Source organism: Tachysurus fulvidraco, chromosome 2 (assembly GCF_022655615.1).
Source record: "Tachysurus fulvidraco isolate hzauxx_2018 chromosome 2, HZAU_PFXX_2.0, whole genome shotgun sequence".
NCBI classification, from domain to species: Eukaryota; Metazoa; Chordata; class Actinopteri; order Siluriformes; family Bagridae; genus Tachysurus; species Tachysurus fulvidraco.
The window spans coordinates 32,785,342-32,810,679 of NC_062519.1; the positions used below are offsets into that span (position 1 = coordinate 32,785,342).

A 25,338-nucleotide genomic window follows, 5' to 3' on the forward strand; every position below is an offset into this window, starting at 1 on the left:
TTCAGCGCCCCGGAGATGTGGCCTGAAAGGATCGCTTTGATAAGAGGGTGGAAGGATATTGTGTAGCAGAATGAAAGCAAAATAAAGAAATTGGCTTCACTGCCACAAAAGCTTAATGTCTTAAAGTAAAAATGTCCATGTAGCATACTATACACATGGATTTAATCAAGATCTAAAAACCTAGTTTTCTAAAGAGCTCATCATTCACACCAACTGAAGGTCATTTCACACTGTGCTTAACCCTGGGTTATTATCATAGGGACGGACCGACCTGCCTTGTAGCGTCAGAGAGGGGCCGACCTGCCTTGTAGCTTAAGAGAGGGGCCGACCTGCCTTGTAGCTTAAGAGAGGGGCCGACCTGCCTTGTAGCGTCGGAGAGGGGCCGACCCGGCGAGTAGCGTCGGAGTGGGGCCGACCCGGCGAGTAGCGTCGGAGTGGGGCCGACCCGGCGAGTAGCGTCGGAGTGGGGCCGACCCGGCGAGTAGCGTCGGAGTGGGGCCGACCCGGCGAGTAGCGTCGGAGTGGGGCCGACCCGGCAAGTAGCGTCGGAGTGGGGCCGACCCGGCGAGTAGCGTCGGAGTGGGGCCGACCCGGCGAGTAGCGTCGGAGTGGGGCCCACCGGCTCTATTATAACTGAGAGAAAGAGAAAATAAACGGGGAAAAAAGGGAAAGATTAGGGATTAGGGAGAGAGTGTGAGAAAGGGGCTGTGAGAGGAGAGAGTGAGTAGATGGATGGGGAAAGAGGGAGGGCTAGAGAGAAAGAGAGAAGGGGAATTGAGAGGGAGGGCTGAAAGAGAAATGTGTGTATCAGCATTTCTAATGCTTATCCTGTCTTTTCTCTCTGCACTTTATCCAAGGCAACTCAGCAGGTAAGTCTGTCCTTTTCCTCATTTTGTTTTTTCTTCACTCCAAGTTAAAACCCGATTCTCTGTCTCTCTGCATTGACATTTACAAGGTCAACACAAACATACACTTGGTGTGAGGTGTTTTTCAAACATACACACACACACACACACACACACACACACACACACACACACACACACACACACACACACACACAGCATTAATGTTTAATGCTGCAGAGCTCTTCCTGGTTATTCTAGCCAACTTGCTAAAGCTAGCCCAAATGCACTGACACACACTCCCAGACAGAATGATGGTTACTGCAAAGCTTGAAGGTTGTATACAGCGCCACTGTTGGCATACATACTCACAAACGTGCCCTTGCTTATCTATCAGGCATGAAGATTTTTAGCCGCTTTTACTACGTGTGGTATCTGGTGAGTGTAAAATGTTTGAGGAACTAATTGTTGTGTTGTGTTTTTGTTTTAAGTAGTGTGTGATTTAAAGACACAAGTTTTATTTTAACACATGAATAGTAGTAACAATGGGCCATGGGTCCATAACCTATTCTGCATTCGCTCTTGTGTGGTTTTGTGTCATGTAAGGAATAGCACATATGTAGAGTTATACAGGAAAACCTTTTATTATTTCTGTATAAGCACACAGTCTGGAGTTTTATTTCGCTTGTACCCCAATGATTTGCCAGCGTTATAATTATTCACACAATTGAGTGACAAGCTGCACAGTTTATAGTTTAATATTGTTGTGCAATGTCGGGAGAGACGGAAACACTCTATCAAAGAAAAACAGCTGTTCTATCTTTCTTTCCATACTTGGAGATGCCTTCCGTACATGTTAAATAAATATCTGCTAATAAACGTCTTAGATTATGTGTATCGTCAATCATAGCAGTCCCTCTGTATAAGCAGTTAGTATAGGAACAATACCTACAGAAATGAATGTGGACACCCATTTTTGTTATTTATAACTTCACACACTTCTAATATAAGCTTCAGTATACTTAATGTAGATACAACATTAACCTTCTTCTCGAGGTCAAAAGCTTAGCTGTGCCTTTTGACACGGTCGCTGTATGAAGCCATATGAAGTATGTTACTATTTGATACTTTCTGAAAGGATGTTAATTATCAATACCTACCTGGCAGAAAATCCATATCAGGCTTTCATTATTGCTGTATGCCTCAAATAATAACAAATAACAATCTGTATAAACAATTTCAAATTGTTTTTAAAATGTTTTTTTTCCATATATGTTTGTAGACATTACATAAAATCGATTTTTTTTCCCACAGTTTTACTAATGCTAGGAGTTTTTATTTATTTATTTATTTATTTATTTATTAGACATTTTGGTATTTTGTTAGATGTTTAAGTCTCATCAGGTTTTTGTTTTATATTGAACCTCCATCAGAGGTTTTTAGAGCTTAGAGTTTTTATAGAATTTTTGAGTTAGCATATAACAGCTGTGTTTTTCCTAGCAGTAAAAATTCCTAAATTTAAATACAGTTCGTTTCATTTTGCTTTAAATGGCAGCAGTATATGTAATTAGATGCTGGAGTAGCATACCTACTAATTAAGAGAGTAGAACGAAGGCTAATGTAAATGTTATGTGTGACTTTGTTGCAGACGTCCTCTTTTGCTAGAAGGAAAAAAACAAACCTGACGTCACCTGCTTTAACCTATTGATGTCGTCGTTAATTTAGTTCACATTACTGTGTAGTTCCTCTGCGTCGTCTTCTCTCTGCATCATGTCTGTCTCAATTCTCCACATTACATGACTCATGAACCACAGCATGTCGGATTTAAAATCATTTCCATGTTTGTAACGCTGAAGCGTAATGAATGTGTGGAGTGTGTCTGGGATCGTTCTCTCTTTTTCCAGATATCACACTGATGGTTCTCATTGCTAAATTAAAATAAACAGGATTGGAGTGTGCAGATTGTGTCAGGGCTGAACAGCTACATTTGTATTAGGATTTAAAAATCCATTCAAAACGAGGACCCTTATAAGGCAACTGTACACTGCTGTCTTAATGAGACGCTACCCAGAAATTCACTCTGTCTCAGACACAGGCCTAGTGGTGAGTAAATGATTATAAATAGTTAAACATCTCAATAACCATATTACAACCTGAGGTCCGGAAATGTTTTTAAATTTGAATAAAATGAAAACTAAAAGACTTTCAAGTTGCATGAGCCAATATTTTATTTATAGTAGAACCTAGATAAAATAACAAATGTTTAAACGCCAAAATTTTACACTTTTATCCACGACATGAGCTCATTTCAAATTTTATGCCTGCTACAGGTTTTAAAAAAGTTGGCACGGGGCAATAAATGGCTGAAAAAGCAAGACATTTTGAAAAGTTAATTTAGGTCAGGTCTGTAGCATGATTAGCTATAAAAGGGATGTGTTAGGGAGGCAGAGTCTCTCAGAAGTAAAGATGGGCAGAGGCTCTCCAATCTGTGAAAGAGTGCATAAACAGATTGTGGACTACTTTTAAAAACAATGTTCCTCAACATCAGATTGCAAAGGCTTTGCAAATCTCATCATCTACAGTGCATAACATCATCAAAAGATGCAGAGAAACTGGAGAAATATCTGCTGTAAAGGGCAAGGCCAAAGAACTTCATGGGATGCCTGTGGTCTTCAGGCCCTCAGACAGCACTGCATCACTCATCAGCATGATTGTGTCAATGACGTTTCTAAATGGGCCCTGGAATACTTCCAGAAACCACTGTCGGTAAACACAATCCGCAGTGCCATCTGCAGATGTCAACTAAAGCTCTATTATACAAAAGGAAGCCATATATGAACATGGTCCAGAAACGCTGTTGTGTCCAGTGGGCCATGGCTCATTAAAAATGGACTGTTTTAAAGTAGAAACATGTTCTATAGTCAGACGAGTCCACATTTAACATTCTTGTTGGAACTGAAATACAACATGTCCTCAGGGCTGAAGAGGAGGGAGACCTTCCAGTGTGTTATCCACGTTCAGTTCAAAAGCCAGCATCTCTGATGGTATGGGAGTGCTTAAGTGCATACCGTATGGGCAGCTTGCATGTTTTGGAAGGCACATCAAATAGGGGTATTTTGAAAAGAAAAGGGGATGCTTAACCAAGGTAACATGCACCTATCCCAACTATTTTGAGACTCTTTAACAGGCATCAAATGTGAAATTAGCTCATTTATTAGATTCTGTTGTTAATAAAATATTGGCACACTGAATGTTGTGGAATGTCTGGGAAACAGCTTTCTTACCTTATAATGGCTTTAAACAGTGACCTAAATCTTTTAAGTTTCTAAGACAGAAGTAGCTTGTCAAGCTACTGATAAACCAAATGTAATCTCCGCTGAAAACTTAGTTACAGCTTTACCATGTTCTTGGATACAGGAGACATCTTCAGTAAATGGAATAAAAATGAAATCTCCTCACATATCATTACAAGTAGGACCCTTATTAATCTGTTTATGTGGAACTTCCAGGGTGAATGAGTTGTTACTATAGATTTTCTCACTTATTAGAACGAGCTTATATATCTGCTTATAGAACAAGCTTATACATTTACGTCGGTGAGCTTTTGTCACTGTAGATAAAGTGTTTAAAAATATATCACCTCCAACTCTGTCATGGAAGAAACACTTCTTCATGCTTCTCCTGTTTCTGCGAGTGACTACTGCCTTTACTCAGGCAAACATCCTTTTTTTTATTATCAGTTTAATAAGATGTCCTGAGAGTGGACTCAGACTTTTGGACTGGACTGTAATGGTTATATTGTCCTCTATGGGATATTTGAGCAGAGCTCAGCTCTGGTCCTCACCGCTTTCCTCTGTAACATAATCACTGACATAAGAACTGAATCCTTTATTTCTTCTTCCTTCTCAGCAGGAGGTCAATGACAGTATGCTAAGAGTTCTGTTACTCATCCTCATGTACCAGACAGCATCTACAACACCACACCACAAACACACAGGTTTCAATGTCCTACATCTCATTTAAGATTTTGCTAGGCATGAGCACAGTATTATTGACGGTGCTATTTTAATTTAGACTGACACAAGTTTCATTTACAAACATAATTTTGGTTTTCACATTTCCACGAATGATAAACAATTAAATGTGCAATTTGTGTACATAGTGTCAGTTTTGTTGATTGTCGCCCCCCATTTGTTTTCTTAGGATTATTCGAATGACGACACCAAGCTGGAGTACAATGTGGACGTGGAGAACGGGATCATTATGGAGGGGTATTTGTTTAAGAGGGCTAGTAATGCCTTCAAAACATGGAACAGGTTGGTGTAGAGCTGAAATAACTACAATGGCCATTTCTGCAGTGAAAGTCATACAGCAAAGAAGAACGAATTTTCAGAGGGATGTTTAGGAACCTGGGTTTTTTTCTGATCTTTAAACAATTGACAGAAATGCAACGTGTGTCATTACAGAAAACTAAAAGTTGATTATGATGTTCATTTGTGAATATTAAGTAATAACCTGTGTCTAATGCCACTATTATAATGAATGCTTGAATAGATCCTCCTGCAGGATCTCAGTTTAAAAAAAAAAAAAGATTTTTCCAGCATTTCCAGGTAAACATTTGTAAGTATTATCAGTAGCAGCAGTCAAGCATAGTTTTTATTAAAGTGAGGTTACATGTGCCTAGAAAATCATAGAAATGTGCACATAGACAGTACTAAAGTTATCAGGTGACTGTGTTTGGCTTAAATCCAGACGCTATTCAGCCTGGAATTTCCTCAGAGGTGGAGGGAGAAAAAAAAAACCCTATAGATGAAGCTTATTCAGTTTGAAATAAAATAGGAAATAATCCCAGAAGCCATGTAGAGTATATGTGATTATCTTCAGAAATAGCTAATGACGAGCAATAACCTTTAGTGTTTTTGGGATAGAAATGACTACATTGTAGATTCATTGTTAACTTGATTGGCCTTGTAGCTCCAAAACAAAAGAGAACAGTTCATTGAAAACTTTACAAAATATTAAGTTAAATAGATAAATAAAAAAACGTCCTTGCCCCCCAAAAATGTTTTAATCAACAGCCCTTGATCTAATTATTCACATTTTTGACACTGTTTTTCTTTGCAGGCGCTGGTTCTCAATTCAGAACAATCAGTTAGTGTACCAGAAGAAGTTTAAGGTGAGTTACACGACTCCCGTCTGCCGATCAGGCTTTAAATGAGTGTTGTGTTTTACTTTCAAGTACAGGGAGTAGTCTTAGGCATTAATTAATAAATTAAACAGTTAGAATGTAATTTCTTCTTAAATCCTAAAACATAATTGTCGGTGTTTGAGTACAAGTTGTGTGTTTTGACCCAGGATAACCCCACAGTGGTGGTGGAAGATCTGAGGTTGTGTACAGTTAAACACTGCGAGGACATCGAGCGCCGTTTCTGCTTTGAGGTGGTTTCACCCACAAAGTGAGTCTGGCTCAATAATAATAATCTACTATGAAATGTTAAAGTTGGACTGGGCCATATGACCATATAATAACATTTAATACACTTGATATAATTTTCTATAGTACTGTGGATACAACTAGTTTCTTATTGATAACCAAATTATTAAAAATAAGTTCTTAAGCCTTTTTTTTTCCTCAGACACTTTCTAAGATTTTACCCAGATTTCTACATTTTCATTGTTAATTTTATTTTTGTAGATATAAAATGTTCAAATTAAAATACATTTTTTGTATTTTGTTACATTTCTAATCGTAAAAACAAGGTTTTTCTGGTGTTTTTTTTTTTGTGAAGTTGTGAAGCATGTTATTTCACTGTAAGAATCTATGTTTTAATATTGTATATAATGTGTGTGTGCGTGTGTGTACAGGAGCTGTATGATGCAGGCTGATTCTGAAAAGCTGAAACAGGCATGGATTAGAGCTATGCAGAACAGCATCGCTACAGCCTTCAGAGACCGATCAGATGACTCAGAGGTGACTTTATTACAGATTACAATTTTCATAATTAGATTATTTTGAAGACAGCTGGAGAATGTAAAGCTTGTGGCTTGGAGGTTCATGGTATGATCTGAGATTTGGACACTATAAAAATCTGTTGGTCCAATCCTGTTTTTTACTTTAATCTGGAAAGCAACAGGAAGCTAATGGAGGAATGCTACAGTGATGTGGGTGACTCTGAGTCAGAAGACACGTGTTGGGGAAAATGTGCAGACTCACTTATCATAACCCAAAAAGAAAAGACGACCATTAGGTTGTCATACGATATATTCAGCATGGGGCTGGGGTATATGAAGATACAATATAAATATAATATGTCACTTTTCCTAACTCTTCTTAGAAGTGATTTGTGTGATCACCGTACAATGTCTTTGACAGAAGTTGGACAGGAAGTCATCGCCATCCACAGGAAGCTTAGAGTCAGACCCGAGAGAGAAGAGTCTGAAAGGGGAAGGTGCCGTACAGAAGGTCATGGCCATCGCAGGAAACAGCACCTGCTGCGATTGCGGCCAGCCAGACCCCAAATGGGCCAGCATTAATCTGGGGATCACGCTGTGTATCCAGTGTTCTGGCATCCACAGGTATAAAACTCCAGTGCACACAGGCTCTCTCTCTCTCACTCACACACACACACACACACACACACACACACACACACACACATGCAGGATTACGTACCTTTTTGTGCATCTGTCAGTCACGTTTTCATTGCATAATGGGACAGTTATAGTAAAGTGGTGAACATAAAAGTACCTTTAACAGTAATGATAAATAACTGTTAATAAACACAAAATGAATGTATCTAATGTGTTAGCAAATGAATGTCTCCAGAACAAGCAAATGTCCCCACCAAATGTCCCAGTTTTTATCTCTAGTTCCCCTTTAAAATTGTAATAAATAAAATCCTAAACATCGTAGCCACAGTTTTATCTTCTTTAAAATATTAAAATAAAATGTAAACAAAAGTAAACATTATGTAAAGAATCAACCACTTTGTTGTTTTCATCGTCTATTACTGAGTGACCAGGTGGTGTGTTAAGTAGAATTAATATTTGTTTGTTAAATAAATAAAACATACTTTGTATAGTAAACAAAGCCTACTTGCAAATCTTTAAAAAAGATTTCTTCAAAAATTATTTGTAGTATCAATCTTTTTTTTTTTTTTAATAATAATAATAATCTGTTTATGTTGGACATTCAGTAGGCAAGTACCTTTGATTCACATCAAATAATTTGGATCGATGTCAGCAGAATTAGGGTTTAAATCTTTAATAACAAATGAATCCTGTGCTGTTATATTGTCACAATGCTGTCAAATATTTAACTGTTAAGCATGCATTTGTTTTTCTCTCTCATTAGGAGTTTAGGAGTTCATTTCTCCAAAGTGAGATCTCTGACTCTGGACACGTGGGAGCCAGAACTGTTGAAGGTGAGAAAAGAGAGATGCTGACAGATGGGTGCTGGAAACAATCACTTTAAACCAGTCCAGTATCACTCAAACTCCCACTGTGTCCATGTCACAGCTTATCTCTCAGTCCCACACGCACACAACCATCACAACCAAATGGGGGCGGAAACAAATATTTAGAGTCCATTTTAAATTAAAGGTCCTGCACACCATTGTTTATTGCATTGGTTTACTGCATAATATTGTTGGGGTATTCGGTAGCTCAGTGGTTAAGGTGTTTGACCACTGATCGGAAAGTTTTTCGGTGAGTTTAAAGCCCAGGTACACCAAGCCGCCACTGCTGGGCCCCTGAGCAAGGCCCTTAACTCTCAATTGCCCAGTTGTATAAAATGAGATTTACAGCATTTGGCAGATGCCCTTATCCAGAGTGACTTATGTTTAAACAGCAGAGTAATCACCCCCAACTAAAATTTGATCTCTTTAGTCACCGTGTCGATTACGCTCACAATCTTAATGGTCGTTTGAATGCGGATCGGTATAAACCTGATGTACATGTTTCATAACCTATCTGAACCCGTGACATTCAACACGCTGTCATAATCTGTGATTTGGCCTTTATTCTCCAGCATGGTCATTCTTTTTTTTTTTCTTTTTCTTTTAAGTAGAAACACTACAAAATACAATATTCATTTTATATGTTGCAGTGAGTCCATAATCTTGCATAATTCAATGTTTTTTAGTTAATGTGTGAGCTTGGAAACGGTGTCATAAATCATATATATGAAGCTCGCAGAGAGGAGCTTGGAGCACGGAAACCACAACCTGGAGACTCCAGGTATTCACTGTGATTCTAGATGATAAGTCCATCCATATGATAATGACAAGTGTTAAACGTGGTTGTTTTTGTGCAATTTATCTGTTTACCACTTTCTCTCTCTCTATCCTTCAGGCAGGACGTGGAGTCATACATAAGAGCCAAGTATGTTGATCGGCGGTTCATCAGAATGCCATCAGACGAAGAACTGAAGCTGAAGATCATGGCTTTGAGTGTAGAGCAGAAAGGAATCAGTGACCCCTCCGAATCACAAGCACGACAAGCAACTCAACAAGCACATGCAGAGAAAACACGGCCAGCATCCGGAGCGTCGGGTTAGTGTGACAATACGCTAGTCTGTGTCCAGAGAAATTTTTATTCTTATTATTATTAGTTTGCAATGCAGCTTATGGTGCTTTTATTTATTTATTTTATTTATTTATTTATTTATTTATTTATTTATTTATTTATTTATTTATTTATTTATTTATTTATTTATTTTATTATTTAAAATATTTTTGTATGGCAGATTACACCTCGCTGCTGTAACCACAGCGCACACTACTCGGTCTAAACCTAAATTAAAGTTTGATGAAATGCAAATGAGAATCTAAATCTCCAATGAGAACAAGCGATGAAGGAAAAAGCACGACCGTATCCACCATGACCATGCGTCCTTTTTGCTTTCTCTTCCTGCAGCTATAGTTTAACTGCTTCTGTTTGACCTTCTTCACAATCCTTTCTGCTACTTGACTAACCTCCTGATCCTCTGACCTTTTGACCTTTGCACTGTGACCTGGTCTTTGCGTAGCTGCGAGTGTCCTTGAAGTTTCCAGCGAATCTCTCTTCTGTCCTGCTGAATTAGATTCTCTCTTCTCCTACTTTGGCCAGCGCAGTAGTAAGTATAGAACAACTGCCACTATGGGCTGAGCTTCATCACCCAGCACCAACCTGTCCAATTCCTCACATTCTGACCTCTCTCTTGCTTTTTAACCCCTTCTGTGGCTGTGGTGTTCCTTTTTGTGGGTTCATTGCTCATCAACTTGGTGAAATAGTCAGAGGTTTGCGTTTCTAAGTAAACTGTAAACTTAACTCTGTGCGTGTGTGCGAATGTGTTCCTCAGTTAAAAGTGCAGAAAGTGGCATTGTGAGCAAAGCTGAAAGAAGGCCAGCGGTTGTAAACACCAGTCAGAATCATACAGGTTGGATGCTTCTTTTTATAGTTATGATGAAATTTAAATTCTGATTTAGAACGGAATGTGTTGATAAATTTTCCCTAACAAAATATCTCACAACAGAGCAGCTGAAAATCACAATGTCTGTCTGTCTGTCTGTTTTAAAGCAGTTTAAGTTGTGCATCTTTGTGTGAAATTTTTCCCCTCTTGTGTGTCGTGCAGAAATACACGAGTCTCAGTCCTCCACATGTAGCAGTAAGGAGAAGCTGGTTTTCTCTGAGCCAAAGCAGTTCTGTCCCAGCTTGCAGCTGTACTGGGCCTCATTTACACGCAGCCTTCCTGACATGGCTGAGGCTCTGGCACACGGAGCCAAGGTCAACTTTATAAACACAGATGACGAGAAGAGATCGCCACTGATCATGGCTGTACACGGAGTGAGTTATATCAGCTATCACTGGACACTGGACAGTGAGGAGCACAATCAGTAAAATACTTTTGGTGTTGGAGAGAAAAACAAAACCGACACACAGCTAAACGGCAGTGAAAGTTCATTTAAATGAAAACACACCACAGCACATTTTTGCTGACATTTTCATTTAATTTTTCTTTAACAACAAGAAAAATAAGAGAAAGAGACATTCAACCTTTGCTGGGATGTAGTAAACATTTTCAGCCATAGTCTGAGTCTGAATGTTTGAATCTTAAGTGAAAATATTAGAAATCAAACCGTCATGTGATAGCAGCCAGCGTATTCAGGGTGCCAATACTTTGGTCTTGCATAGTATTGCACACAGCCAAAACGTTCAGTCTTCAGTGAAAAGCAATGTATGATATTTTCAGGTAATATAGAAATCTCAAATGTCATTATACGTTGTGCATGTAGGACATTAGGTACTGAGCAAGCAGAATACATAGGAAGTCATTTGGAACAGTGCTGTTGACAATATTATTACTGTAACCTAATAAATAAATAAATTAATTCTGAAATAAAATTGTGACATGAATGAACAGTCTGTGTTCAGAGGTTGACCAATCTCTGATTAGTGCTTATATTATCTCCACCCACATGCCCAGGATCAGCTCACATGATACTAGAGTAGAGTGCTTGGGTACTCTGGTACGGCTCACGTGGCACTGGAAAAAGTGATGAAACATTTGCTCATTGGTTGTTTCATGTAATGCTGAGTTTTGTGTATGTGTGTTTCTCAGGGCTCTCTGGTTACGTGTGAGTTTCTGCTCCAGAATTCAGCCAGTGTGAATCAGTGTGACAGTCAGGGCAGAGGACCACTACACCATGCCACCATCCTCGGACATACCGGGTCTGTGTACACACACGCACGCATACACACTCGCGAATACACACTCGCGCGCGCGCACACACGCGCACACACGCATGCACACGCACACACATACATACTCTCACACACACACACACGCATGCACTCACACACACACACATACGCATGCACACACACACACGCGCGCATGCACACGCACACACATACATACACGCACACACAAATTGGAGTGAAACTAATATCTTTAGATTTTATTTTGGTAGCTATATAATCAAGCAAATGTGATTGAATGTAATGTTTTTAATTGAACACAGTTTTGGAGTAATAGACTTTATAATTTACTGAAGGTTTTGCAGAAATAATAAAATAATCACAAACTAAATCACAATTTAACATACAGTGTTCACACAGGAGCAAAGTACAGAGTGTAAAGGTATTGTTTTTCCCTCCTTCCTCAGACAAGTGTGTTTATTCCTGAAGCGTGGAGCCAATCAGAATGCAGCAGACATTGAGGACAAAACGCCCCTGACCATTGCGGTGGAAGCGGCTAATGCAGACATTGTAACGCTGTGAGAGATTCAGTTTTAGTTTTCTCAGATGTTCTAATTGGTTATCATTGAAGTTAAAAGATAATCATAGATCACTGACACTGTTTGTTGTCTTTTCTCCTCAGGCTGCGATTGGCCAAGATGAACGAAGAGATGAGAGAGTCAGAGGGACCATACACAGGTCTTACAGGTCAATATTCCCCCAACTATCCCACTGAGATTCAGTACAGAAAATGTATTGAAGAATTCATTTACTTACAGCTTGGAGACACTTAACAGTCTCGTATTTCTTTATACCCATGCCGCTGTGCAGCTCTGACAGTAGTACAGCGAAGGTTTATATTAATGCACTGGTCCTAACATGTAAGTGTTTCCATAGTAACAGCTCGTTATACTTAACGCAACTTTGCTTGAGCAAATAAAAGCAGCGGGAATGTGATTTACACACAAACACACCTGGGATATAATAGAGAGAAAACTCCTGTTTCATAAGTAGAAGTGTAAACTGTCAAGCACTGTGATTTTAAACACACAAATGAGCTGTTTCTCTTTAAATCTCCTGCAGTCGTCATGAATATTGTCACAAGACGTGTATTAAAGGTGGGGTGTACGATGTTTGAGAAATGCTTCAGAAAGCTGAGTCGGGCCGACAAACAAAACAAACATGTAGCCAATGAGCAGAAAGGGGCGTGTCTTGTTAATATGTGGCGGAGAGAGTGTTCAGTGCACATGAGTGACATTAGCAGAAAGCGATTGAATGTATGTGTATGTATGTGTGGGGCGGAGCTATCAATACAGGGGTGTGTTTGTTTTGGTGATTTCAAATGTCAACATTGGCTTTCAAACATCGTACACCCCACCTTTAAATCGGAAGCTTTTTGATCGATCTATACATGAACTATAAAATCTGTTGATAGTAAATTTTGTTCTAGTTACTACTAAGTGCACACATACGCAAGACGGCTATCACACGTATCCTGCAGTCATTTGGGTAAATTACCGCTACAGTACAACACAGTATCAGTGTTAAGAGCTTAGCAGCATAGCACTGTGTCAAAACAAACTAGCACTGTGTTTCGAATCATGTGCTTATTCACGTTCACAGACATTGAAACTAACTAGGGTTGGGCAAAAAATCCATCATGTATTCTAATAAGTAAAGGATGATGGTGAACTATAAACACCTCCTCAGGATGTGAGAGGTAGCGGCGTGTGGAATTACACACACAGTTCCAGTTTAGTCCCAGTTTCCCGTAGAATAACTCGATTAAAGCCATACAGCCCTGAGGATGACTATGGAGCTAAAAACATGCTGGTGAAACATTCCTACATTTATTGTACTTCGAGCTGCAATTATTTATAGATCTCTATTTAGATGGGTTTTATATACGTTAAATCACCTTTGTGAAGGTGTCGCTGTAAATCTGCAATTTTTTCATATTGTAAATTCTGCTCTCTATCCAGAGCAGAACAAAACACACCTCCACACAGTGTCTTATCAAACCTGACATTTTAAACCCAGTTCGTGCTTTATTTAGCTTTTTTTTTTACGTGGTTTTTGCCTTCTTTTTTTGATGAAATATTAGTGTATATAAAAATATAAATAATACATATATTTATTTATTAGAGACTATTTAAGACCGTTGAATGTATGTCATGTATTTGTATTGTATACAAATAGAAATTGTGATATGCAATTTTATCACTCATAGTTTTGTTTCAAATGAATTATAATCTTTCAGATTAAACTGTGTGTGTGTGCGTGCGTGCGTGTGCGCTTGCGCGTGTGCGTGCGTGTGTTTGCGCGTGTGTGTGCATGTGTACACTCTCCTGTTAAATTTAAGGTGGCAGGTCTTTGTGATGGATCAAGCTACAACATAAAAATAAAGTTAAAGACAATCAAACATTTTCAGAGATAAATAGGAAAAACAAAGAAGTTACAATAACCTGGTTGGAGAAGTGTGTACATCGATAAAATAAAGTCCTGCCAAACCTGTAGACATTTAGGGTTTCACTGATTATTCCTGCAGATATGTGCTTGTATATTCACTGCATCTGTTATGCCTTTTTTAATCTCCATTTCTTCTGTGATGCTGATAATAACATGCTGTGTTTCTACCACCTCTGTACTAATATTTCCTCTTGGAGCAACACAAACACATCCCATAATATTGAGATAAGATCCAATAAAAATGTCTCTTTCTCTGTACACTTCCTCTACGTCCTGTTTTCTTTCCTCTCCCGTCTTTCCTTTCTGCTGATTGGCGGCTGAGCTCTGAGCCCAGGTAGGATTTCTTGTTGTCCTTTTTCTATCTTTCATTCATTTTCCTGCTTTTGCTTTTTCATCTTTCTCATTTCTGCTTTAACATATGCATTTATTTATGTGTTTATCTGTTTGTTTACTTATTTACTTATTTGTTTCTCAGGTGATGAAACATACCAGGACATTTTCCAGGATTTCTCACAGATGGCATCAAACGACCCTGATAAACTAAATCGCTTCTGATAACAAGATTCCATCAGAAAGATTTTAATGTATTTTATATTCCAAAACACACACACAACTATACCAAAGATGAATAGAGCTTATAGGAGTGGTGTAACTGATGGCATGATGAATCAGTTGTGAGTCACACAGGTTTAAATAATTCTCACTGCATGATCTGATGATTTATATTTTACTCAGTATTTAAAATCTTAACGTCCTTCTCTTTTCATCACATAGTTTGGTGTCTTTTTGGGAGAATCACTCAACACGCCTGGGCTTAAGTTAGTTCTGTATGAATTATAGAATGTAATGTCCTGTTTTATTCATGGTCATTTTCAGTCGTAATGTCAGTATATTCCGTTCACTTTCAGGCCAGATCATCAACTTGTCCTGTCTTTATTTAAAAAGGTTTATTTATTTGTTTTTCTCACCATACCAATGAGTTCTGAGAGGTGAATTTATTTAACTCTCAGATGATGGACGTGGAGCTCTAACTTTTATTGTAGCACTTTTATGACCTGTAAGGTCTGTCTATGCATATAGAATATTTCCTGTATGAATTTCTTAGTATTTTTTATGTGTCTGTCAGAACCTGGTGCTTCTGTTTAGTAAAACCCGAGTCAAATGTCATTAAAAATGTAAATGAACTAAAGATTGATGATATAACTGTTGAACCATAAGACTTTTATTAGCAGCATTATTGTGGGCTACAGTGCAAACCTACAGAAATTATACAGCTCACACAATAAACTGGTGGGAAATGTGGATGCAAATGAGATCAAGCTCTGCTTTTCTCGCCTCGACTCTTCTTGTCGTCTTCCCTTTTTTCATTTTCTTTCACTTTTCTTTTAGCACTTTTTAAATGTCTTCTTTACTTTCTTGTTTTCTTCTCTCTTTAGTCCTTTCTGTTTTACCTCATTTACTATTCCTCCATCACTTGGTGGCGGAGGCATTGTATCATCTCTGTTTCAAGCCAAGATTGTGTTTAGATCAGTATCTTTGTAATGAGTGGGTGAGTTTTTGTAGGATTTCTATGGAGGTTTAATTGTAAGCAGCTGCTGAAGTGATACTGACTTTAGTGTTGATCCAAACAGACTCCAAGTCACAGCAAGGTGAAATGTCTGAAGTAGACTGTAAGGGGATTTGAGGCACTGATTAGTCACAAGTAGGACTAGACTTGGCAGCAGACGCATCCCTGTTCTTCTTATTGTTCTTCATCTTTCTCACCCCTTTCACTTTTTCCCCCACTTTCGTCTGTCCTTTTCATTCTTCTTTCTTTTTTGTTCCATTTTATTTTATTTCCTTTTGTGTTCCCTCTCTTGCTCTCTCATGCTCACACACACACACACACTCTCTCTCGATCTCTCAGTCTCTCTCATTATCTCTCACTCACACACACTCACTCATTCTCTCTCTCTCTCATCTCTCTCGCTCACACACGCACTCTCAAACACACTATCTCTCACACATACTCTCTCTCACTATCATTATCTCTCACTCATTCACTCTCTCTCCCTCCCTCTCTCTCTCACACACGCACACTCTCTCTCTCTCTCTCTCTCACACACACACACACACTCTCTCTCTCACACACTCACACAGTCTCTCTCACACACACATACAGTCTCTCTCTCACACACTCACTCTATTTCTCACATACTCTCTCTCACACACACACACACACACACACACACACAGTCTCTCTTTCTCTCACCCCCCCCCATTTGAATTAAACTGAATTGAATAATGCTGAGTGTAAACATGTGCATGTATTAAATTTGCATTCTTTGCATTTTCTGTGTACCTGCATGGCCTGTATTTGCTTAAATATGAAATGGTGGTACTTTAAATGATCTGCTCTGTGGTTTTATTATTATGATGATTAAATTCCTGTAGGTGCTGAGATTCAGTTGTATAAGAAGCTGTATTATTTCTGTATGATTTTTATATAAAGCATTTTATTATCCAGGCCATAATGGTGCACTGCTTTTCTTTCTTCCTCTTATTATTTATTATTATTATTATTATTATTATTATTATTATTATTATTATTATTATATTGCGCATATATATATAATATACACACATACACATACATGCATACATACATACATACATACATACATAAAGCCACGTAGATAACAGCCTAAAGTGTTTATTATGTGAGAAGTTGGTCAGAAAATAAAATGTAAAAAACCTATGAATGAAAAATTTGCTGTTGACAAATGATACACAGTAGATACACAGTAGATAAATAGTTTGGGGTTTAAGCAGTTGCTGTAAAAGCCACTAGATGGCGGCATGTGCACGATATATAAGGCCAGAATGTTTACATTTATGGCATTTAGCAGACACCCTTATCCAGAGTGACTTACAACTGAGGGTTAAGGGCCTTGCTCAGGGGCCCAGCAGTGGCAGATTGGTGGACCTGGGGTTCAAACCCATGACCTTCCAATCAGTAGCCCAACACCTTAGCCACTGATCTACCACATCCCACAAATATTTACATCATTTAGCAGACACCCTTATCCAGAGTGACTTACATTTTTTATCTCATTTTTGTACAACTGAGCAATTGAGGGTTAAGGGCTAAAAAAACAAAACAAAACACAGCCAATCACCATAAAGAGCCCCCAGCTATTGGTAAGAATTGCATTAGAGAGGATGATGACACGGCTTGTTTTGAAGCCGCCTGAGAAACTGGTGAGAAACACTACACTACACTACACTACACCAAACTACACTACACCACACTACACTACACCACACTACACCACACTACTCTACACTACTATACATTACACTACACTACACTACAATACTCTACCCTACTCTACACTACACTACACTACTCTACACAACACCACACCACACTACACCAAACTACACTACACCACACTACTCTACACTACTATACACTGCAATACACTACCCTACTATACATTACACTACACTGCAATACACTACCCTACTATACATTACACTACACTACAATACTCTACCCTACTCTACACTACACTACACTACACAACACCACACCACACTACACCAAACTACACTACACCACACTACTCTACACTACTATACACTGCAATACACTACCCTACTATACATTACACTACACTACAATACTCTACCCTACTATACACTACACTACACTACTCTACACAACACCACACCACACTACACTACACTACACTACACAACACAACACCACACTACACCACACCACACTACTCTACACAACACCACACCACACTACACTACTCTACACAACACCACACTACTCTACACAACACCACACTACACCACACCACACTACTCTACACAACACCACACCACACTACTCTACACCACACCACACTACACTACACTACTCTACACAACACCACACTACACTACACAACACCACACTACACCACACCACACTACTCTACACAACACCACACCACACTACTCTACACCACACCACACTACACTACTCTACACTACACCACACCACACTACAATACTCTACAATACACTACATTACACTACACCACACCACACTACACTACTCTACACTACACCACACTACACAACACTACACCAAACTACACAACACTACACCAAACTACACCACACTACAATACTCTACAATACACTACACTACTCTACACCACAATAACCTACACTACAATACACTACACTACTCTACACCACAATAACCTACACTACAATACACTACACTACTCTACACCACAATACCCTACACTACAATACACTACATTACTCTACACCACAATACCCTACACTACAATACACTACACTACTCTACACCACAATACACTACAACACTCTCTCTCTCTCTCTCTCTCTCTCTCTCTCTCTCTCTCTCTCTCTCCTTGTAGTCACCTGTTTTTGTTGGTTTTGACTGAAAATAAATAGAGATGATTGTGTACAAGTTTTCAAGTGTACAAGATTGTGTTCTGTAGTCTGAAGTAAAGATAAAGTTCTGTTTAAACAGTGTGGGATGAAATAACCCACATCCAGCGGTATGAGGTGACATCAGCGTGCAGCACCGGCTCTAAGGCCAAACAACAATTTTATTATAAATTTCTTTCAGTTTAAAATGAAACATTTCTGTTCTCTCTCTGTGTTCTTTACATATTAAAAAGCCGGATGTTTGCAGTAAATTCACTAAAACAATCACTCAGTGACTGACAGCCGCCTGTAACCGGCTCTTGTGTCTTCACAATAAACTGTGAATCATCTGGTCAGACATGAAGCAAATTCCAAGCAGTTTAACTAATGCTCTCAGACATTTAGAGAGCAATGTTACCCACTGTCCTTGTGTGTGCATAGATCAGATAAATGTATTCCTTTTATTGTTTTAATAAACTATTAATGAAAAATTCGATTTAATGTTGTGGAAAGTCAGAAAGACAAAAAAGTTTTGTTTCTCATTCTTTTTATAGCAGCTTCATTTGTCAGGTTATAGAGAAACTGAAGCATAAACTCCTCTAAAATTCACCTCTTTATTCCATAAATAAGAACATATTAGAACCATCAGATTGGAATAGTAGTGAGACTTCCAGCTGCACTGCTATGTGTGGATATTAAACTGTTTATGTCTCAGAGTGGATTTATTAATTAACACACACCGAGCACTTTTTACACTTTACTTCAAATTTGAAAAAAATGATGACACCAAAGTGTGAGTAGAGAAGTGAGAGAAAGAGCGATGTATGGAACAAACCTTTATATTTAGAAAACTTTATTTACAATCATGGTCTCCACATTCCTGCTGATTTCATCAATTTCATGGATTTCAAGTCAGAATTGGAACAAAGGTGCATAATTTAGAAAAAATTTTAAATATCACAAACCCTAAACCTTCAAACTGCTCCGTCTTTAATTTACGTGCCAGAGTATTTATTCATTTCACAGTTTATGATGTACAGCATGTAAAACTGTGACACCTCACTTTTGTCTTTTTTTTTTGTCCACTTTTGTACTACTGTACAATTATGTAAAGACACTATTACTATCTGTAACTGGAAAGTGTCAATAATAATTCTATCTACTGTGTGTCAAATCACACATGTATTCTCATGACATGAGAACCATCCTAACTGTTAATTACATTCTGTTACAAGTACAAATAAATAAAATCAAATGCAAAATGATCCAGACATTCAAACACACACTAAACAAATTCACACAAAAGAACATCATATGAAATGTATTAACACTTTCTACAATGTGAACTACACACAAAGCATGTTTATGTCTCAGGGATGTGATTTGAGATACAAAGATTTTACACTGATAAACAGTGACCATCTCAAAACACAGACAAAAGACTTGAGACAGCCTGGACATGATTAAATGCCAGCCTGTAAAGTACCCTTAACTCACACGGTCATGAGCAGAATAGGACAAATAAAATCTAAAAAGCAACCAATGAATTCTTTTACTGCTCCAATATCCAGTACCTTGTAGAAATATTCACCCCATTCAAATTTCCCCCACTTTGTATTGTTATAAGTAAGTTAAAGCATGGTGGTGGTTGCATCAGGTGAGAGTTACACTTCTCCTCTTGGTTGCTTCTAAAGGCAGAGAACAGTGATGTCAATTGTTTTTCATTTATCTAATAAACCTCACGTGAGCTGGTCAAGGGCAAGTGCATGAAATGTAAAAAAGAATTAGGAAAAAGAAAAAGAAAAAGACAATTCATTCAGCCAGCACCATGAGTGAGGTAGAGATGTTTTTGTTTCCTTCTGTTTCATTAGAACAGCGGTGTCCAATCTTAAGGGCTGGTGTGGGTCACACCTGAAGCCACACCTGATTCCACCTGTTTAATCAGCTGTTCTTGGCTTTTAGTAGACTCAGGTGTGGCTTCTGCTTGGTTGGAATGAAAACCTGCACCCACACCGGCCCTTTGTGGATGATATAGGACACTGCTGCATTAGAACATCTAACACTACTTTTACTTCATTTACAGATCGGCACAGTGTGATACCTAAAAATACCACAAAAAGAAGCCACCCAATATCACCCAAGTGTAGCTTAGAAAATACTGCACTAAAAAATAGTCATAGTGGCTTCTCCAATAAGGACATGCAGTGCTGCTTTCAACATGTGCAGATTTCTTTGCAATATTATTCAAATAGCACACTGAATTTGCAGCTGACATTTATGTAACTTTTAGATTTAATTTAATTAACAAATGAGTAGTGTGCATACACTATGTAACTGTATAGCAAAAATATTTGTCCACAAACTCGGTGTTAAGTAAATGGTTGTAAGAAGACAACGATGGTCTGAGATAGTGTCCTTCCTTGTATAAGCAATTCACATGGTATCCATATAATTCATACTGGAACCTAAACTAAAAGGGTTTATGGGGCGTCTATTTCTGAGAAGAAGATATGTGAAAGTAAAAAATTTCGATTTAGAAATGAGTATCTATGCATTTCATTTGGACAACAAGACGATGTTAAGACCGGGGTGTGGTTACATAATATCTTTAAGATGTTCCATAGAACTGCTATAACTTTTCCTTATTTTCTAAATCTCCCAACAGCCCGGACTTGAGGGCGCACCCAAGGTCACTGTGGACCAACCTCCACATTTCTATAAGCTCTGGAGGTAAAAGTTTATGAACCACGATCATGCTCTTGTAGAAACATGGCTCTTTGTTTAGTTTGCTCTTTTTGTTCTTCAAGAGACCAAAGGTTTTAAATGCATTGTGTTTTATAGGCGTCACCTGTAGCACCTCTAAGCACATTCCAAGGAACACATCATCGATTGGAAACAGCTCCAGTGTTTCTGATGTCAAATAGAGACGTCGCGCAAGGGGACCGTCCATCAAAAAACCCCCACCTCCTGCATAAGGTGGGTAATTTGTCTTGTTATACAGCACAAGTGGGATGTAATACTTGTTCTCTTTATTTCGGATAGGTATCGCTTTGAACAGGACATCTCCAGCAAACAAGTCTTTCGTGTTCTTGCTGCTCTCAAGATACTCCAGAATGTTTGTCATGCTCACAAAAATATCATCGTCCCCTTTGAAGATGTAGCGCACGTTCCCGCAGTAGATGGAGAACCACTTCAGGAAGTTTGTTTCTTTTAATGTGAGGTTGAAGAATGTATCCATGAAATCCCACTGCAGGATGTCGCCGTAGATATAATCCTCGTATTCCAGAAGCTTCTGGTGGTTCGCTTTCTCCGCTTCATTAGTAGAAGTTCCCAACAGGAAGAGCAACTTGATCCTCTTGCCGCCTATGACCTGCTCCTTTCCCCAGGTTTTCCGGATCACTTCACGTCTGTCGTGCTGCGTAATAATGGATTTTACCACTATGAGAAGGTGCACATCTTCAGAACATTTCTCTGGGTGGTTCATGATCATGGGGAAATATCTGCAGTGTCTGTAGAGGAGAAACTGTTGAAAGCTCTGCTCCAGTGTGTTGAAACTTTCTGTAGAAGAAATGTTCGTGTTAGCGCTGCAGTTTGTGCTGGTGATGTCCCATGTTCTGGCTATGTCTCGTTCATACACCGGTTCTTCTGTGGTTTCAGCCAATTTGTCCTTGTTTTCTTTCCAGTAGTTTAGCACTTTCTTCTGCATGTGTGAATTCCTCTCGAACTGTATGTCTCTTCTCTGAAACACGCTGACCATCAGCACAGCTACAAGAAACATCAACACTATCGCCTTGAATGCCCTCCACCAATATCTGGAAGTTGCCCTTGTAAAAAAAAAAAAAAAAAAAAATTAAAAACAACGGTAAAAATTAACATTTTAATCTAGAGAAAATATTGTTTTAGACATGCTACCCCAAAGGGAGGAATCTGAAAACACGGTGAACTGAGAAGACTGAGATGATTCTGTGTTTTTTATGTACAGATGCAAAAATGTATAACATACTGTACTTGATTTCATATGTTTTGGGTGGATGAGCGAGTTTGCTTGATAATGTTTGAGAGAGTGTTTTAAAAGGAAAAAATGAACCTGTCCTGTTTAATGCAACCTTATCATTACAATGATCAATTTTCATTCTGATGTTTTTATGTGACTAATCTAGCCATAGGCAAGTCAGTGACTTCTGTGCCAGGCTTGGGTATTTGGGTTTTTATTGGGTGTATAAGATCTTTTGCTGTTGTCCTGGGGTTGATTCGCACATATATATATATATATATATATATATATATATATATATATATATAGTGTGTGTGTGTGTGTGTGTGTGTGTGTGTGTGTGTTTACGTGTATGTTGCAATCTAAGGTGACAAATGACACATGAGTCATAGCAACAATTATATATAGTAGTCAGTATGAGTGCATACAGAATACATTTCTTCCTTGTCTCGTTCTTACAATCTCATTTTATAATAAATACTGACTGATTATTCAATAGATAAACCATCCTACTGCCCTATTCAGACAGGACTAACTTCCCAGGTGGAGGTGTGTAATGATTCCCGGATTATGTCTGGGATGTTAGTCCATCATCAGTAATGTTCTATCACCTTTTACAAAAGAAAGCAGTAGAAATCATTTCAGGTAAAACCACACACACACACAGACACACACTCACACAGACACACACACACACACACACACACACACACACACACACACACACACACACACACACACACACACACAGACACAGACACACACACACACACACACAGACACACACAGACACACACAGACACACACACACACACACACAGACACACAGACACAGACACAGACACAGACACACACACAGACACACACACAGACACACACACAGACACACACACAGACACACACACAGACAGACACACACACAGACACACACACACACACAGACACAGACACACACACACACACAGACACACACACACACACACAGACACACACACAGACACACACACACACACACACAGACACACACAGACACACACAGACACACACAGACACACACAGACACACACAGACACAGACAGACACAGACACACACTCACACACACAGACACACACTCACAGACACACACACACACACACACAGACACACACAGACACACACAGACACACACACAGACACACACAGACACACACACAGACACACACACAGACACACACACTCACACACACAGACACACACTCACAGACACACACTCACAGACACACACTCACACACACACACAGACACACACACACACACACACAGACACACTCACACACACAGACACACACTCACACACACAGACACACACTCACACACACAGACACACACAGACACACACAGACACACACACAGACACACACACACACACACAGACACACACACACACTCACAGACACACACACACACACACACACACACACACACACACTCATTCACACACAGACACACTCATTCACACACAGACACACTCATTCACACACAGACACACTCGCACACAGACACACTCGCACACAGACACACTCGCACACAGACACACTCGCACACAGACACAGACACACACACACACATACAGACACAATCACATACAGACACAATCACATATAGACACAATCACATATAGACACAATCACATATAGACACAATCACATACAGACACAATCACATATAGACACATGGTTATTGCACATGATGGAATTCATCAAAACTTAAAATAAACTACACCTTTTTAATGTGGTGATTTTTTGTTTTGTTTGGGGGGGGGTATATTTTTCTTACAATTCTATGTAATAAATTCCTAATCACATGGATTACAGACCATAAGCAACACAAATGAGTCAGTTTGTGCTGCTGAGGTAAATTTATCCATCTCACTGTTAGCTCGAAATGAGTCGGAATTTAGTCAATGAACTTCCACAAAAACGGGGATACTAAGTGCAAGAAATATAAATACAGACATATACGAATACAAATTACAAATACAAATTACTCACATATTGACAGAATGCAGAAATTCCAGCTTTGTAAAAATGACTCGGAACGGTCGCCCGCTGTGTATCATTTACTCTCCCACACAAACACTGCAGCTGTGCGCTCGCGAACCCGCTAACTTTTAAAGACTCTGCAGCTGTCAATCAATCACAAACCACGCCCCTGTCGATGCAAGACACGCCCTAAAGGATAGAGCATGTACAACTTCAAATCAAATAAAAAAAATTATTTGTCATACACATACAGAGTACAACATGCAGTGAAATGCTTTTTGCATCTGTATTCAAACATAAAAGGAATGCAATTTGGGATAAAAAAAAAAATAACCAAAAGAAGATAGAGAAATAAAAAGTATAAACTATATGAAAACTATATAAAATATGAAACCATATGTAAAAATAAATAAATGAAAAATAATTTATATACATTATGTATAAACCTATGATTTTAATGATTGTCTTTAAAGTGTCTATGTGCAGTATGGTGTGTTTAAAGTGTATAAAGTGGCACTATGCTGTGCAAGTCCAGAGTTAAAGTGACATAGTGCAAAAAAGGTGTGCAGATAAAAAATGAAGATGGAGGGAGAGGTCCAGTACTAGATCCTGGGTGTTTCCTGGTTTAAATTCTGAGAGTCCTGCGGGAAGAAGCTTCTCCTCATTCTCTCTGTGTTTGCTTTCAAGGAGCGAAAGCATCTCTCTGATTGCAACAAAGAAAAGTGTCCATTGTTGGGATGGCTGAGATCCTTTACAATCTTCCTGGCCCTGGTCCGGCACCGCGTGCTGTAGATGTCCTGCAGGTCAGGGAGCTCAGTGTGGATGGTAGGTTCAGCTGACCACACCACG

General features: G+C 38.9%; 2 protein-coding genes across 9 annotated transcripts in view; one reads left to right on the forward strand and one right to left on the reverse strand.

The window, feature by feature from the left end:
* Window positions 1–15,378, forward strand: part of LOC113649482 (arf-GAP with coiled-coil, ANK repeat and PH domain-containing protein 2) — a 35,404-nt gene extending 20,026 nt beyond the window's left edge. For 2 of the 8 annotated variants that reach the window (XM_047808394.1, XM_027157307.2), the window contains exons 10-24: window positions 858–869; window positions 5,049–5,161; window positions 5,970–6,021; window positions 6,201–6,301; window positions 6,711–6,816; window positions 7,219–7,421; window positions 8,200–8,269; window positions 8,989–9,083; window positions 9,198–9,397; window positions 9,874–9,960; window positions 10,186–10,263; window positions 10,459–10,670; window positions 11,446–11,555; window positions 11,993–12,103; window positions 12,208–12,797. In XM_047808394.1, the coding sequence (XP_047664350.1) occupies window positions 858–869; window positions 5,049–5,161; window positions 5,970–6,021; window positions 6,201–6,301; window positions 6,711–6,816; window positions 7,219–7,421; window positions 8,200–8,269; window positions 8,989–9,083; window positions 9,198–9,397; window positions 9,874–9,960; window positions 10,186–10,263; window positions 10,459–10,670; window positions 11,446–11,555; window positions 11,993–12,103; window positions 12,208–12,358 (1,701 nt within the window). In that variant the 3' untranslated portion in view covers window positions 12,359–12,797. Of the gene's footprint in view, window positions 1–857; window positions 870–5,048; window positions 5,162–5,969; window positions 6,022–6,200; window positions 6,302–6,710; window positions 6,817–7,218; window positions 7,422–8,199; window positions 8,270–8,988; window positions 9,084–9,197; window positions 9,398–9,873; window positions 9,961–10,185; window positions 10,264–10,458; window positions 10,671–11,445; window positions 11,556–11,992; window positions 12,104–12,207; window positions 12,798–14,508 lie in introns of those variants that run through there. The other 6 variants (XR_003442166.2, XM_027157308.2, XM_027157348.2 and 3 more) reach the window with 6 other exon arrangements.
* A 3,931-nt stretch (window positions 15,379–19,309) lies between these two features.
* On the reverse strand, window positions 19,310–24,600 carry b3gnt7 (UDP-GlcNAc:betaGal beta-1,3-N-acetylglucosaminyltransferase 7). The gene is made up of 2 exons (XM_027157544.2): window positions 24,499–24,600; window positions 19,310–22,297 (listed from the first exon to the last, which is right to left on the reverse strand). The coding sequence occupies exons 1-2, from the start codon at window positions 24,564–24,566 to the stop codon at window positions 21,103–21,105; spliced, it is 1,263 nt and encodes a 420-aa protein (XP_027013345.1). The 5' UTR covers window positions 24,567–24,600; the 3' UTR covers window positions 19,310–21,102.
* Window positions 24,601–25,338: the final 738 nt, after the last annotated feature.